Below are 17,500 nucleotides of genomic sequence, written 5' to 3' on the forward strand. Positions count from 1 at the left end.
GGAGAGGGAGAGAAAGGGGCAGAGGGGAGGGGGAGGGGAGGGGAGAGGAGAGAGACATGGGGAGAGGGAGAGGGGGAGATCCTGTGGCCCACAGTGAAGCACTAGAACCTCTACTCCTCAGGAGTTTGATTAAAGGCATGGAGGAGAAAGGGAGTACCTATCAGACTTTGGGGCAAACCTGCTGATATCCAAGCTCTGCTTAAGTTATTATAACCATAGAGAACCAAACCTTCCAAGGCCTTTTGAAAATAGTAGGAGGCTGGTGAATCATGTGTTCTCTCGGAAGGCTTCATTTCTAATGGACATTTTTTAAAGGGAAGTTTGGGGTTCATAGCAAAACTGAGCAGAAAGTACAAAGCACCCCACAAGTCCTCCTCAGCCCCAGTTCCCATCAGAATCCGTTCATTCTTACACCGTGCTAATTCAGCTGTGCCAGGCACAGGAAACGCATGCTGCCTCCGGTTTGGATTTAAGACCTTTATTTTGCTAGAGATTCTCTTGGGATGGAGATGCCAGAAAACAACCAGATGCCAGAAGCAACCAGGTTGTGGTGTGTATCAGGGCGAAGCCTCTTCAACGTTTCTCTGAACTGCTGATTTAGATCCACCTCAGACACTGACACTGACGTGGCCTGTGTACTAACCTTTTAAACTCATATTCTGCCTTTCTCCCTTTTCTTCTCTCTTTTCATCCAAGCTCCCTCTCACATCCCCACTTAACAAAATAACTCTGGCAGGCAGGTAGGGCCTTCTTTGTTGGTTTCAGTTTACTATGAAAGTGAGGCAGAGCTTGCACATCAGAAGATTGACCCTAAATCTGACAGGTCCCCCCCTTTATGCTCCATGCCTTTAATTTGGGAGAGATGGAATACATTCCAGAAACAGAAGCATACAACAAGCGCAAGTGTGTGAGCTACTTCAGCATCCCAGATCTTCAAATGCCTTGAATACAGACTATACATTTTTACAAGCCCAAATGTATTTCCAGTTGCTGTAGCAAATGCTGGCGACTCAGGGACAGTTGGGTGTAGTGTGGACAGTGGGAGCCTGCGTTTGCATCCTGCTTCCTCCATTTCAATTTCAGCACAAGACATCACAGCCCTGAATACCTAGGGATCATGTGAGGATACTCAAAGATGAGGTCACCTGGTCTCAGGACAGTGTACTCTCACGGGTTAGAAGGCAGGGGAGAAAGGGGAGCCAAGAAGCCAGATTTCCACCATCGAGGAGAACTTGCTGTGACCCTCACGCTGTGTGCTGCTCACACAGCTGCTCAAAGCTGAATCCGGGTGGCCGCTCTGCGTGGCCAGCTCAGTCCGCAGACCTGGAGATAAAAGCGGGCTGAAGCATACCTAATTCAAGTTTCACACTTGAGATTGAGGGATGACTTCACTAAATTGTAATGTGTGCAGGAGCACGCCGAGTCAGAACACAGCGCTGCTGATTTCCAGCCTCTCCGTTTCTCACACAGCCCTTCCATACAGGCAATAGCTGGACCGGAACAGTTACTGCCAGCGAGGGTGGTGACACTTCACCTGTGAGCTCTTTACTAAATGCCAGACTCTTTGCTTCATGTGTGAATTATTCTACTTAATACTCAGAGCAAAGCACAGAGGAGACCACCCTGCACCTGCCTTTGATAGAAGAGAAGCTGCGAGAGGTAAAGGTCCTGTGGAAGTGGTAACTCCAGGTCCTGATAAAGGCCTTTGCTCTGAACAACTATTCTGGGCTATACCTAACTGGAGAACGGGAAGCCTCTCCTTCAATAATTTCCCCTCTTCAGCTGAAGCTGTAATTAGAGTCTCATTTGCCTTTGGGTAATTGGCTTCCCTTTTTGCTCTGTTGTCTGGTTCTACTCAGCCATCTTTCTAGCCTGGCTGGTGTCACACAGCAAACCTCCTTTGGCTGCCTGGGACGACTGGGGGCTCTCAGTGCCCAGAACCGTCCATATTGGATCTCTCCAGTTCTAGCAAAAAAACAAAACAAAAACACAAACAAACAAAAACAAACAACAACAACAAAAAAACAAAAAAACAACAACAAAAAAACCCTCAGTCTGCTTTGTGCTGAGTTTATTACAGGAAGAAGGAGAAGAGAAAAGCTTATGCAAAGGTGTGTGTGTACACCTGTGCACACACATGCACAAATACACAGCTGTATGCACAGGTGTGAGGGGGTTACCAGTGTGTACGTATGTGCATGCGTGTGTATGTGAGTGTATGTGTGTGTGTGTGTGTGTGTGTGTGTGTGTGTGCATTTCTAATGAGGTTGAATAAAGCAAAATCAAAATTCTAGACACCCCTGAAAAATCTGGGTGGCATTCATGACCAACTTTAAGATTAATGAACAAAGAGTATGATGACTTGTCTATTAAAGGCAGGCATGTCAGTAAGTTTCTAGCTTAATATAGAATGAATTTATGTGCCTATAAATAACAAAATATTATGGATCACTGACATGAAGTCCCTGAAAATATAATGGGAACACATTTCCAGTAGCTCCCAACAGATGACAAACCTGGTTCAACTGTGCCCTGGTTACACAAAATATACAAGAAGAATAAAACAGAGGTGAGTTACAAAGAATGCCATCATATATACATTAATACATCCTCAAGTATTCTATATTAATCTCCCAATGTTGAGATAACAACACAATCTTCTATTAATTGTAACTTTTTCCAGCTCAGAAGAACATCTGCAGAGATGCCTGACAGCACATTATATACCTCACAGCATGGATACCTGTGGTATGAGGTCTAGTCTTAAAGACCCTTGCTAAGCAAGAATTAACCCTGAATTCTCCTGAAATTGGAGACGAGGCTGTCTGTAGCTCTGACTCTCCAGGGTCCTCACAGGCGGTTGACCAGATCACACCCCCATCACACTCCTCCTGGCTCCTTACTTCTGAGTAACATCCTGCCTCCTCTGTAAACCTCTATAAACCTATCCCCAGCATTGGGAAACCCTGCTCTCACTGAATTCTGCTGAAAGCCATTTTCATAGGATAAACGTCATTTATAAAATTACACTCAAGATGAATGCATAATACATTTATGAAAAATTCTACACATTTATCAAAGCTTTATAAACTATGAATTTACAGAGGCAACGGATGTCCTGTATCTGGTCTTGCTCAGTCTGTAGCATTTAAAAGTAAACCAGCAGATCTCAATAAAAACACCCATGGAACTACTCTCCAAAAATGTGCCAGACAAGGCAACAAGAAGCTGGGACTAACTGGCTTTGCCCTCTTCACCCCAGTCCTCACCTCTCCCTGTTGATCTCCTCTAGCTGAGCATCACTGAGCATTTCCACTCTTGTTCCCTTAGGGAAATATTCCTCTGTATACTGACCTTTGTGACCACAAGGAAGAATCAAAGGAAGGCCAAATGGAACAGTGTTTTAAAGGAAAATGTAAACAACAACAACAACAAACCATATTTCCCTGTGCTAAAACTTCCTGCCAGTTGAATAGGTGCATAGAAAATGTGTTGTTAAGATATTTGGAGTTTGAAAGTATCTATTTGATGAGCTAGACAGGTTCTCACCCTCTTCCTCACTTGCACTGCTTTCCTGAGCCAGGCAGGCACAAGTTTAGAGAGACTTCGGGGCATATCTTTTCTCCTGAATTTTAAGCTTCCTGGGACCAAAACTTTTTGTCCACATGCCATGGAGGTTTAGAAGATGTTCCAAGAAACCAGGCAGATTCCAACAGGAAGACTGGTCCTGCCTTGCCAACAAGTAACTGTTGGCAAGATCTCTAACTTTGCATTTTTGCACCTGTATAATAGGGGTAAGACCCACACAGTGGTGGATATGGAGTTCATTAAAGAAGACTGTGAATGGAAAGCTCTATGTAGAGAATGCCACAAAATAACAGTCAAACAAATGGCCGCCATATGAGTATCTGCCACTGTGTTCCTATTATGTTTGCATGTTCCCCATATATTTTTTTTAATTTTAAATAAATATTACTTCAACAGAAATGAATCAGTAGCTAAATTTCAATTCAATCATATTGTAATCTTAAGGAATTGTCTATCTAAGAAAATATCAGGAATAAAAATAGCAAAATCAAACATTAGCAGTCAACCTAAAAGTCTCAGAATGTTCTAAAACCTGCCTCACTATAATTCAAACGGGTCGTGACTACAGTTTCACAGGAAAAACTAAAACCAGAATGTTGGGGTAAACGGAAAACCTCATGAGCATGTATGTGAACACCCACATCATGTGTGCCTCTGCTGACAGAACCACTTCAACATTTGAAAAAACTTATGGGTAAGGGTGGCATAAACTTCCGTTAAACAACCTAGGATATTTTCTTCCCTAAGTTAATCGTACTTCGCAGTGCCATTAGAACATGCCATTTAAAGTATTTTTGTAAGTTCAAGAGGAATCTTTTTTCTTTGATTTAACTCCAATATGTTTTTTACCTTCAGCACCCGCCTTTCCTCCAAAAGACACTTTTATAAATGTCTCCTGGATTTGTTCTACAGCTTATTAAACCACTCTCCTCTCTGATTCTGGATCTGAAGGCTTCTCTCTGAGATTCTCTGCAATCAGTCACAAATGGGAAGAGAAGATGGGAGGGAGGGTTCTCAGATCTGCAGAGGGATGGATGGGCGCCTGGAGCCGGATGGGGCTCTGCAGCACAGCAGTGAAGATGGGCAAAATGGCCTCCCTATTTGAAGATCTTTGATGCCTCTAAATGTTCTGATGAGAAGTTTAAATCCTCAAAACTCAAGGACACTTTCTTGAAGAAACAAAATTTGCTCTAATGCCTGAATCCTTTGAACTTTTCCAGGGTCCTGAGATGATGGGCTATAAGAGCTAAAGGCAATATAGATCTCTCTTCATTAGATGCAGCTTCTGTGAAATGGCTCCATTCTTTGCCCTAAATGCTGAAAGAGATTCAGGAATATTATTGTGAATTGCAGGATGATATTTTAGATAGATTTTCATTGTTGGGGTCATTCTAGAAGACTTTGTCCAAGCTCATCATTATTTAATGGGTCATGCAGTTCGCTGAAGCTCACACAAGAGCTTACTGAGTGAGCTAACACATATGACTGTGACACATAATGCCTGCTGCATAGTAAGCACTCAGTAAATCTCAGCTGCTGATGCTGATGAAATTGTTGCTATCACAACAGAGGTTTCCCTATTCCCAGTTCAATGTTGTTTTGTAAGATGTGTAAAGAAACTCTATGACCCTATAGGCTCTAGCAAGTTTTTGGCATAAGGAAAATTATTTCTCTCATAACTGAGCAAGTCTAAGCCTGCAGAAGGTTAAGTGTTAAGTCTTGGTACATAATTCCCATGGTGCTCATATCACTCCAGAGCCTAATATGGAGATGCTCTGGTGGAAAGAGACTACCCCTTATTCCTGACCTTTCTGACCCTTCACTGCTCAACCAATCACAGTGCTGAGGAGCTGGGCAGCTAGCATACTGTGGACAAGGGATTAAGTCCAAGCTGTGAGAAACCCAGCTCTGAGCCTCCAAGTAAAACAATGGACCCAAAACACAAAATTACTTCTGTATGGAAAAGGAGAAACTGAGAATTGTGGATGAGCGAGAAGGAAAAATATATCAGATTTTTGTGTAAGATCAGACCCAAGGTACAAACTTGTAGATGGTTAAGAATTTACATATCATAAATAAAACTATAAAACTCTTAATAAAATATATACAAACACATTTTGACTTTGTAATTGAGAAAGATTTCTGAAGCATGAAATAAAGAGATTTAGCTATTAAAATGATTGATGAAGTAATAATTTCTCTTCCCAAAACTGTATCTTAAAATGAAAAGAATAGTTAGAAATAGAATATTTATAAGTCAGCAAAATAAGATACAAATCTTTGAGTATGAAGCACTCCCCATGGGTTCATGTAGTTGACTCTTGGTCCCCAGCTGGTGGTCCTATTATGGAAGATGGTGGAATCTTTTTGAGGTAGGGTCTTGCTGGAGGATGAGTCACCGGGTTTTTATGATTCAGCCTCACTTTCAATCTGCTTTCTGCCTCCTGACTGCAGATGAAATGTAAAGAACCTCACCTCAGCTCCTACCACCATCCTTTCCCCACCATGATGGACTGTAGCCAAAACTGCAAGCCAAAATAAACTCTCCCTCACTTAAATCATTTCCTGTTAGGCATCTGGTCACAGCAAAAAGAAAAATAACTAATAAAGTAACAAGTAGCCCAATAAGAAAATGGATACAATTTGTAAACAGGCATACAAATTATATGTAGCAAAGACACACTGAAAAAGAACCCAGCAGTGTATATTAGTGTATGGTCAGGAGAACATACACTCAGAGAATGAGGACCTTGCTTAAAGTCTCTTCATTGACAGAAAGAAATGAGCTAATACTATGTTCAGGAGAGTATATGGATCCATGGGATGTCTCCTGGGTGCCTGGTGGGAACATACATTGGTACAGTCACCTTTAGCAAATAGTTTGGCATTATTTACTAACTTGAAATGTTCAGATCTCCTAAAACAAGCAAACCACCCAGTACTTACAACCCTCAAAGAAATTCTTCAGTACTCATGAAACACTTGAGTAAGACTATCCATATCAGCAAAGCTTACAAGTTAAAAAAAAATGGCAACAAATGTTTAAAACCCAATGCTTAAAATGGAATGCAGGAATAGACAAATTGATTTCCTCGCACCACAGATCTACCTGGTCACCAATACAATGAACTCTGGAAGCCTATGAAATGCATGGGTCTTAGGAAAGTCTTAAATGGAAAAGTTTCCCAATTACCAATAGTTCAAAAGTTCATATAAGCTACAACACTCAGAATAGACACAGGCTCACTAGTATTGCATAAGAAGGAGAGCAGCAAGATGATGCGTGGATTGCAGAACTAGGAAGGGAGGGAGGTCTGTCTCCATTATAGGTAAACAACTGCTAACTTTCTAGGTTTTTCTGGGAGTGGGAATGGATGGATGTGGCTGGTCTTGGCTATTTTGTGGGTTCTTCTTTTTTCCCACCCTTTATCCCCCCAGCCCAGTTTCACTCCCTCTCACTAGATAGGAGATAAAGAAGAGTTAAGGGTAGAAAGGGAAATAGAGATGGATCAAATTTCTTTCCTTTTGTGTCTGCTTTGAGTATGATTACTAATGAACCACAACAACCCTCACCCTAAACAATCAACAACCACCAGCCCCATCTCTCAAGTGCCCTAGCATTTGTATACCCTTGAAAAGTTCCCGGAATTGCAAGAATCACACAATCATAGAAACCATCTGCAGCTGGCAAAACCATGCCTCTACTAGAGCATGAGGCAAATCACAGTCATCTGCTAAGGTTAGTCCACAACAGCTACATATCGCCACACCTGGGATTAAAATGAAAACACATTCTTATAATAGCTCTGTGTGTGTGTGTGTGTTTTTTTTTAAGAAACCAAAGATTCCAAAATTGTCACTACACATGGGTGCTATTAGCGTGGGGAGTAAAGTCCTCTGTAAATGTGTTGCTGACATGAGCAACACAGTGCCTCAGACCCATACAAATGATAACGCTTTCTCTGCATCAGGCTCAAAGAAATTGCCAAAGCCTTGCCCTGATTCATCTACAGGTGTTTGACAGTATGTGTAGAAAACACACCCCGCAGGTTACAACCACAGGCTGCTCACCTGCAGAGACCTCCCACCATGATTACCCTACCTGCTTTCCTCCATGAGCTGTATACAATAAACCCACCACGCAATTCAGATGTCTCTATTATGTGCACTGAGTTTCTGGGCTGCTAATGAGTATCAGAGTGTGCAGCAACAGACCCCAGCTTTTCAGAACATGTGTTAGTGTATCTTTCCTTCCCTCACTTCGCAACACACCAGTGGGTTCCATCTCTAAGCTATGCAGATCATGGCGATGTAGATCATTAAAGGCAAACTTGTGACAACCAATGATGCAATGGTGAGGTGTATCAGGAGTCGAGAACCACTAATCCTCCAGTTGGGTACAACTGATGTGCTTACTTCCCTTGTATTTTTTCCTTCTCTTTCTTTCTTGTTTTTGTTTTGTTGTTATTGTTGGTTTTTTGTTTTGTTTTGTTATTGCTATTTGTTTTGTTATTGCTGTTGTTTCTGGCATACTAACCCTGGTGTGTTTTTCTGCAAGGTCCAAACAAACCTTTAAGAGTTGGTGTCATTAGCCCCTAAGCAGACAGTGCACATAATGAGATAAACAGATCCTTTTCCTTTGGGGATTTCATTTCATCAGCAGAGAACTGAATGAAGAAGGCTGAAAGGAAAGGCTGGGTGCCATGAGTGAGGTCAGCTCTGCTTGGTAGGAGCTGATTCTCTCTGCCTATTCCTTCCCCATCTCAGGCTCCTGGAGCTGGGCTTCACCCTGGATGGGGGCCCTACCCTCTTAAAAGAATCCCTGTAAGGAATGACATCATGCACACCCTCAAATCCCTCCCTAGATTTTTAAGGCCTGCATGTTTGGTGTAGGGTATGAACTGTTACCATTTAGACCGGATCTCAGCTGTATTGAAGCTTTAAGGAATCACTCTCAGAAAACAGACACCTTTCCCCTCAATTCCGGTTCCCTTTTATAGCCCCAGGGAAAGAGTTAAGGAAGAGAACAAGACAGAAGGGACAGGGCAGCTGCTCTTTCATCTGGCATGAAGACCTGAAGCCACAGATATGAGTATCTAAAATCCTTTCTTAGACAAAATCCTCAGGGAAAGCTGTTATAAATAATTTTTAAAGGAAATGCCAAAGGCAGTCTTTCTTCTCTGTCCTAAATGAATACCTTTGCATGGTGCAGATGTCATTTGGGAGAGATGGGGTGGATTACTTTCTAAACCTAGAACCATAGGCACCTCTAATTTTAATTTAAAGTTGTCATTGTACAAAGACAAGACCAAAGGAAGATGAAAACCACAGAAATTAAAGCAAGCGGTGTCATCTTCTATGCACGTAGGGTGTGGGGACACCATGTACAGAGTTCTGGTACTTGTCCCCCAGCACAGTTCTATACCAGACCTACAGCAGGATAGGGAAAGTGTTGAATGGGACCAAACTGAATTGCATGAGCCATGGGGTAGGGGTGGGGAGAATTGCTGGATTCAGGTGACTCCTTTTGAACCTCCCCAAATGAATAAAGGGATAAATCACTGGGTGAGTAGGCGGGACTTCTGGGTTGGATGGAGGGAGAGAGGAAGCAGGACAGAGTTAGGGGCTTTTGATCAGGGATAGCGAAAGGGCAAGATGTAGCTGCTAGTGTCTCCTAGTTTCATAGCAGATCCACCAGGATTCACCAGGAGGAATTAGATTTAATATGGCTTACAAGATTAGGATTCTAGTTGTTGCACCCAGAGATTGAGTTACCATTGCTTCTGAACTAAGTTTGTGTGGTGTTTTTCTTCTTGAGTGGCTCAACTGGGTTCCAGAGAGAAAGGTAGGGTGGCAATGCCTGATGTGCACCACAAAGACCATGGGAGGGGGCAGTTGAAGCAGGGGTTTGGTGTGGTAGTGACCGACCAGCGGGAACTTAGCAAGTTGGGTAGAGATGTTTCCAGGAACCACGGGCCAGAGAGTTGCAGGGATGAGAATACCCCGCTGATGCCATGTGGCCTGCCAGTGCCTGGCATAGCATGGGATATTGATAGTCTTTTTAATAATCCCTGCAACAGAGTTTACCTGTCATGACAGGAGGGAATGGGAAGGCTGAAGAACTTCAGGCAGTACATAAAGAGCTGAAGTGTGCAAATGTGTGTAAGGCTGATAGAAAAGGTGGCTGACCACAAAGCTAGAGCTTGTCTTGTATGGGGTGGGGATACACAGACAGACAAACAGACACACACACACACACACACACACACACACACACACACACACACATTTACATTTTTCTTTCAACCAAGCCTGATCTCAGCATACTACTGAGACTGTTTGCTGCAGGTGAGCTTCAGGCTTCACTCCTACAAGGCCCCTGACCACATCTATCAGAGTGGGGCGCTCATCAATTGGAACGGGGGTGGCTAGGAACAATGGAAGAAATCAGTCTCCCTCAGGGGGATTGGTGAGACTTGGTTTCAAGTGAGAAAGAAAGCACTTGTAACACAAATACTAAAACAAAACATGATAAAGTAGGAAAAAAAGATATTTTGATTTTTAGATGATTCTAAAATCTATGTTCTGAATCCAGTTCAAAAACTTAGTATCAGTGAGAAGCAGGATGGTCTCAAAAAAGGCTCCTTGAGTGCCCTCCCCATCCCAGGTCTCCTCCAATGAGGTAGGCAGTGTGACTCTACCTAGAAGATTGTTGGTGGAATGGGCAGATGTCACCGCAGTCTGATATAGATAAATGCCACTCAGCTCTGTCCTCTGCCGTCCTCCTGCTGTGAGGGACAGGGTAACCAACTTTGTCTACTTCCAAGGGGACAAAAGGCCTATGACCTTTATCAGAAACACCTTCACAGTGTCCCACCCACTGGGATTTGAGGAGAGATTTGTCATTCCAGAACCACATAGCTTGATACCCTAAAAAAAAACACAATATATTGTGTATCCTTTGGTCTCATGGTCATGGAAATGTCCTGACTTTCTAGGCCCCAGTTATTCCAAATGTAAGAGAAGGATAATAACACATAAGAATAGGATAGTTATCCCTGTTCTAAACAATACCTATAGCAGATGGCTGGCTCTTTAAAAAGTTTTTTTTTAAGTGTATGTGGATATGGATTATGTGCACTGCATTTTATAAAGACCAGAGACCATTGCATCCCCTAAAAGTGGGATTATAGGTGGGGTAAGTCATCTGATATGGGTGATGGGAAGCAAACCTGGGTTCCTCTGGAAAAGCAGTAAGCACTCTTGGCTGGTGAGGCATCTCTTCAACCTCCAGGGCTGGCATTGAACTGATCTGCCTGTCCAGCAGGATGCTGTTCTTATGCTGGGGTTATTACAGTCATACAGCAGACACAGCAGATACTTTTTAAATACCTATCTAAGCTATCTTAGGCTCTCTGCTCATCGTTTTATGTGTTTATGCAGTTTTGCCACTAAAGAAATTGAAACTCAGTGAGACTGCTCGTTTAAAGCAACACAGCAAGTAAGTGGTCCAGCCAGAACCCAGAGACAAGGGTATTCTAGGTCAAAGCCCCTTATGCTCAGTGATATCACAGTCACATTGTTTCAGAAATGAAACTGGAGGCTCGGAGCTGTTCCAATGTTCAACAAGAAAGTTGTAAGAAGCCAAGTAAGAGCCCTTCTGCTCTGCCAAAGCTGTGTGTGTGTGTGTGTGTGTGTGTGTGTGTGTGTGATGGTTAGAAAGTGCCTATGGTGTTAGGCACAAAAGCTCTTGCTTCTTTCCTGTACTTCCAACAGTCCCTTGGCCAGTGTGCATTGTCACTTAAGAACATGGCATCCCTAGACACTTGGCAAAGGACAGGGATTAGGACTCAAAGGCAGCCCTTCCACAATGGACAACCAAGTATCTTGTGTTCTCCCTTCTGCCTCTCCAGAAAAGTTCTGGTGAAAAGACTCAACAACCACTAAAGTGAGATGGTAGAAGAACTTCCAACCTCTGACCCATCTGCTCCCTCCTGCTCCCTTCTGTTTTGGAGAAGTGAGCAGTGTGGATACTCAGGCAGCTTACATTGGCCAGATGGGGCATGTGATTGGCCTCAGACTGAATGGCAGCCTGCCTGAGAGGTTAGTTCTACATAGACAGAGTCACTCTACAGGTACTGATGGTTGGCTTTCCCATAGCCCTTTGCAAGTTGTCCAGGTGGATATGGCAAGTTCTCCTCCCTCCCCAACTCCAGGCAAGTCTGGTCTTGTGCTGAAGAAGGCATAGATCATAATCCTGGGTTCTCCTGCTGCAGTAAAGCCACTCACAGAGGGATAGTCACGCACAGTGGGCCAACTTCTCCATGTTCAGGGTAACAAGCCACACAATGTTACTTAGTCTGTATGACAACTTGGTAGGACCTGGGAGAACAGTCCTACTTTACAGGTGCCTACTTTACAGGTGAGAAGATGAAGTTCACTAGAATTGAGTTGCTCAATCACATGGGTCAATTGAGGCTAATGGAGATTAAAGATCTCCATAGGAAAAAAAGTGGAGGGATCTTATGCGTGTATTTTAAAGGAAGCATGAGGGACAAGAGAGGGCAGTGGAGGATTGGAATATAATCCAAGTATCTTATATTTGGGTATGCAAAATGGCACAATGAGCCCTATTACTTTGTAAAATTGATGTATGTTTTAAATGGACAGAGTCATATGTAATAAACCAGAGAGGACAGCTGCCAATTGTCCTAAACTTTGTAGCTACATGATGTGAGGGGGGAAAAAAAGGAATGCCTCAGACACTGTACCCAAGCCAGACCACGCTCCTATATACATAGCAAACAGACTTTTGGCAAAAATGCTCCAGGAAAACAATTTTAAATAATGAGAAAAAAGACATACAAATCCAAAATGAGAGCATACAGACCCAGGGCTTCTATTCACTAACTCCTGTGTTTCTTGAGAAAGAGGAGTCTTGGCAAGTGTCAAACACAAAAAGATGACCTTACAGCAAGAAATCTGAAAGTCTGGGCAGAAGTTGGGATAATGCCAGGAGAAGGAAAATCATCCATAAATCCAACCCTGCTCAGCTGACCCTGCACTGAGTCTTTTAAATATCTTGTCCATGCCATTACCTTACAAGTTTTTGAGACAGGCACTATTTTTATTATTTATTGTTTATTATTTGTTATTATCCCAATTTCCAGACAAGCTTACTGAGGACCAGAGAGATTTAAGGAAATCACCCATAGTCACACAGCTGACAGGAGACTAAGCCAGGAATAAAAACTATGGTCTACTGTAACCCATAAGCCAGCACTGTCCATCCTACATTCTTAACATTTCTCCACAGGATCCAATAAAGTAATATGTTAAAAAGTGCTTACAAGTCTTCCAGCTCCTCTGCTAGGTGGTGATACAAATGTTCCAGACTACAGGCCCAAGCTAATGCCATTGACAATACTCCAGGCAATTTTGCACATCTGGCAGTTAAATGAGTGAAGCTCAAAGCAAATCATGTCCAGGAGGCACAGGACACTCCACAGGGTGAATAACAGGGATTTCATTACAGCTCAAAAGGCAGAAAATCAAACTCATCTGATGTAGGGGCTGAAAGAGAGATGCTCACCCAAGAGCAATGGACCCCAGGATGTCCCCATGAATTCAGACTTGATTCCTTTTGAACTTGAGGACATGAGAAGCTTAGGAGGGGAAGCTTCCCTCCTAGCTTCTTTTGTTAAGAGGGGTCCCTTAGCCAATGCATATTGGGAGATGCATTACCAGGAAGCTTGGTGTAAAAGCTCATTGTCTTCTTTTGTGAGCCACCGGTGGGAGGACTAAGCCATTCTTTGGAGACTGGAAAACTGATCCCCCAAAGGACACTTTGGTTTTGAAGGTAAGACTTTTATATCTCTTTTATAGCTGTGTGCCACTCCAGGGTTGGCCTCTGTCAGTTGACATTAATTAGGGTCCTTTTACTGAATCTAAACCTAGACATACAGCAGGATAGGTAGCAGGCTGCCTTGTGATTCTGTGAACTCTTGGAGGCCCCCTCTTGGCCCAGGAGATGGGACTCTGAACAGCACAAAAAAGTCAAGTAGCCCAATTTCTACTGCCTGCGCAGAGCCAGCTATCTGCAGTGAGTATTATCCTCACCATGTTTCCCAGTCTGTATCCAAGTTCTCCCCACAGTGACATCTTCCAAAGTCCTGCTCAGGGTTGCCAGGATAGGAAGGGTTAGATATATCTCAAGACATTCAGAGTGAGGAAAACTAGAACATTTGGATATGGAGTTGGAGCTTTTGAAAATACAGGCGTCTTCCTTGGAAAAGCCAATGACATTTAAAAACACAGCTATGAGAATTCACCTCCCTTCGCTGCATAAGCTATATATGTCTTAGTCCACTCCATGGCCACACATCTGTCTAAATGTCAGGAAGCGACATGAACACGCTTTCTCCTAATCTTTCCAGAAGTCCAAGCAGGTGATTCCGATAGCAGTTGTGCTTGCACCATGTTAACCAGGAATTGGGGGGGAAATCGTCTTTACAGTGAAGTGGTTCCTGAATATTTCTGTGATTATGAGGTAATTTGCATAAATATTCAAGCTTTGCTCTTTGAATAAATTCCAGTTGGGTAACAGAACAGCTGATCCCCTGTATTTGAAGGCCTCTTATCTCTTTCACAGTTTGCTTCTGGTTTTAGCAGTGACATTCATGTAAACAGAAGAATTTAAAAGCTGAAAGGGCTGCTCTGAGGGCACAGAAAACAATGCTGGCCTCTGACCTCTGAAATATTCTGGGTTATTTTTGTTTTTGTTTTTGTTTTCTCATGGAAAGAGTAAAGAAATACAGAATGTCTAGGTAGACAAAGTTTATGTGGAAAAATGCATGATTGGTTTAGTGTGATCCCGAAATACAAAGCTGCTGGGGAAAATGTGGAGGACAAATGTGAACATCTAGGCCTCACACTGTCTTCTCTGGAAAGCTCTTTGGACTGCCTGGTCCACTGACTGCAAACAGGGAGTCCCTGTCTCTTCACAGCGACTACTAGAAAACATGGTGGGACAGGCTCACTGACCACACCTTACCCAAATCTTTTCCTGTTCCACTATCTCCCAAAATTATCATTAAATAAAAAAAGGCAAAAGGTGGTTCATGGACTTTGTTCTACATCCAAGGAACAAATGCAATAAGCTGGAAGCTAAAGTTCCTGCTCCAAGAAGGAACTGTCCAGGGTCCAAAGGACTTTTGTGTGGCACCTTTCAGGCTTCAAGTTTGGTAGGGTAGATGTATTACCTATTCAAGAATAATTTGCACTTCCTCTAAAAGCTCAAAAATGCTGCTAATTCCTACTTAATCAGATTCGCTGAGTTGGGCCCAGAAATTTGCATTTCAACAAGCTCTCCAGTTTATTCTGACACACTCAAGAACTGCTCAGCTAAAGGTTCTTGCTATTTAAAGAAACTTTGCCCACCTCCCTCCAAGTAAAAGACAGCAGTAACAGATGATACAGGGAAAACTGGCACTCAGCAGATGATGCCAAACCTCTCCACTCATTAAACTGTCTCAAGAAAACTGAACAACGCAGCTTAAGCTTTCTTAAAAAAATCAATGCAGATTCTAACCCTTGCATTGTTCACTGCCTTTGATACCTATAAGAGGAAGAACACTGCCAGCAAAGAGGTACTATGATGCTTGACAGTTTTGCCCTTTGGCTCTAGCTTCTCAGAGGCGACCCACGCAGCAGGAGGGCCCATGCTCACCTTGCTTTTTGAAGAGGTTGCTCTGCACGATCTCATTCATGGACTGAACCTTCTGCTTCTGCAGCTTCACAGGAGGGATGCAGGTATAGAACTCATACAGGAGCTGGCTAAAGACAAGAAAAATAGGAGTTGGCAGAGGTGAGACCCAAGCCATCTATCTCATGACACTTGGACTGTTAGTGCTCTAGGGACATAATTAGGACCACTGTGTCTTTCTTGCAGAGTACCAGGTGGACAGTGAACCTTCAGTGAACATGCCTGTGTTAGCATTGAATAGAAGTAGCATTAAGATGTGAAAATCTGAAAATAATACCAATAATCCCAAGCACATACTATGTAGTAGATGTATGCTTTACACATATTCTGTGTCATAAACCTAACACTATGATGTTTGGAAAAAGGTATCCCAGTCTTTATATTTCACCTATTTATTACTTGGGGGTGTTGAGGTAGGCTCTCTGCATGCCGTATAGACTGGCTTTGAACCCATGATCCCTGTAATTTGGTCTGAGTGCTAACACTACTGGTGAGGACACTATATGAGTCTGACTAGTATGGAAAACTAAGGTTAGAAAGGTTGACTAACTTTCCCAAGGTCATGCAGGTAAGATAGCAGAGATACAAACATTGCAAACCAGGTTCCGATTTTACTACTGTGTCATCTTATGAAACGTACTTTATAGCCAATCAGCCACTAAGGTACATTACTAAATCATTTTATTTTAAAATTTCTTGTGGCTGGAGAGATGGCTCAGCAGTTAAGAACACTGATTGCTCTTCCATAGGTCCTGGGTTCAATTCCCAGCCACCATATGGTAGCTCACAACCATCAGTAATGGGATCCAATGGCCTCTTCTGGTATATTTGAAGACAGCTACAGTATACTCACATACATAAAATAAATAAGTATGTCTTAAAATGTCTTGAATCTGATAATCTTTTAGAGTAAATCTTGAGAACAAAATGGAGTTCTTAGAATTGTTCAGAAGGTTACAGAAAAGTTGTGTGGCTGGAACCAGTGTAGGATATCAGAAAGGAGAGAGCTCTTTCTCACTTGAGTAAAGATTTAAGACACCTCCTCCTGTTATACTTTCTATTAGCTCATCATAGTGATCCATCACTACTAAGTAAACATTTACATTGTATTCAATGGGCAATATGGAGAGAAGTGGGAATATAAGGAATCAGACTCGGTGAGATGTTGGCATGACATATTCTAATGAAGGTCAATCTATAACACCAAACAAATCAATGTCAATGCAACAGATGCAGTGGGCGTAAGAGTTTGAAACAATAATGGCAGGAGGTACAAGAAGAATGGAGGGGGTGGGATGAATTGATTTCCAATAGACAGAGGTAGCTTTCTTGAATGGGTAACACTAGAAGCGTAATGAATGAAGAGTAAATACATTGCATAGAAAGGGAGTAGGAAAAGTTGATGAAAAACAAAACAAAAAGCCCAACAAACAAAAAACAAGCAAGTATACAAACAAACAAAAGCTACTGGTGCTCCCTCAGCCAGGGCCTGAATGAAGTTCAAAGAATAGCTAGCACCTATGGTAATGTCTCAGTTTCAAATATGTGTTACAGTAGTGGCTGTAAATGCAGGAAGAACATGCAGGGATGCTTCTAAATCCAAGTGTGTTTCCACATAAAAAGCTTTTTTAAATAAATCATGTTTTATGCTATCTGGGAACATTAGTGGATTTTAGGAAAAGTGACAGGTATGGGCCAGGCTCAGACGCCCATTCCCATAGCACGATCTCATTAAAATCATTTGTTCGTCCATGACATGACTGGAGCAGAAAAAAGAGAGAGCAAAATGAAGGCAGTCTCCATGATCTCTTTCCAGTTTTCAGCTATGGGATTTACCAAGCAAATGTTGGGGCCTAAACCTCAGACAAGCCTGCATGTGCAACTCACCCTCAGCATCTTCAGAGAAAGAAAGATCATGATGCTTTCCTTATGTATGGGTAATCATGGAAGCCTGGCACAATGAAACCAAAAGCTCTCATCCTAAGGCCCCTGAGCAAGGCTCCTGCTGTGTTCCCTCCCAGACCTGAAGCTGAGAGTTTGTATGGAAACCCCCAGGAGGTCCCTGCTTTTCCTTCCAACCCCTGATGTGACAGGGGAGGTGGGGAGAGAACATCACAAGCTCTCACCTGAGCAACTTGGCATCAAAGA

At 42.7% G+C, this 17,500-nt stretch overlaps 1 protein-coding gene across 1 annotated transcript in view; it reads right to left on the reverse strand.

Annotated features, from left to right (window-relative positions):
• Positions 1-17,500, reverse strand: part of Dock2 (dedicator of cytokinesis 2) — a 416,864-nt gene that overhangs the window by 265,638 nt on the left and 133,726 nt on the right. The window contains exons 24-25 of the mRNA XM_031350584.1: positions 17,479-17,500; positions 15,317-15,423 (exon numbers count right to left, since the gene is read on the reverse strand). The exon at positions 17,479-17,500 is cut by the window's right edge and continues 49 nt beyond it. Of these exons, the coding sequence (XP_031206444.1) occupies positions 15,317-15,423; positions 17,479-17,500 (129 nt within the window). The remainder of the gene's footprint in view (positions 1-15,316; positions 15,424-17,478) is intronic.

The sequence above is a fragment of the Mastomys coucha genome, unplaced genomic scaffold (genome assembly GCF_008632895.1).
Source record: "Mastomys coucha isolate ucsf_1 unplaced genomic scaffold, UCSF_Mcou_1 pScaffold5, whole genome shotgun sequence".
NCBI classification, from domain to species: Eukaryota; Metazoa; Chordata; class Mammalia; order Rodentia; family Muridae; genus Mastomys; species Mastomys coucha.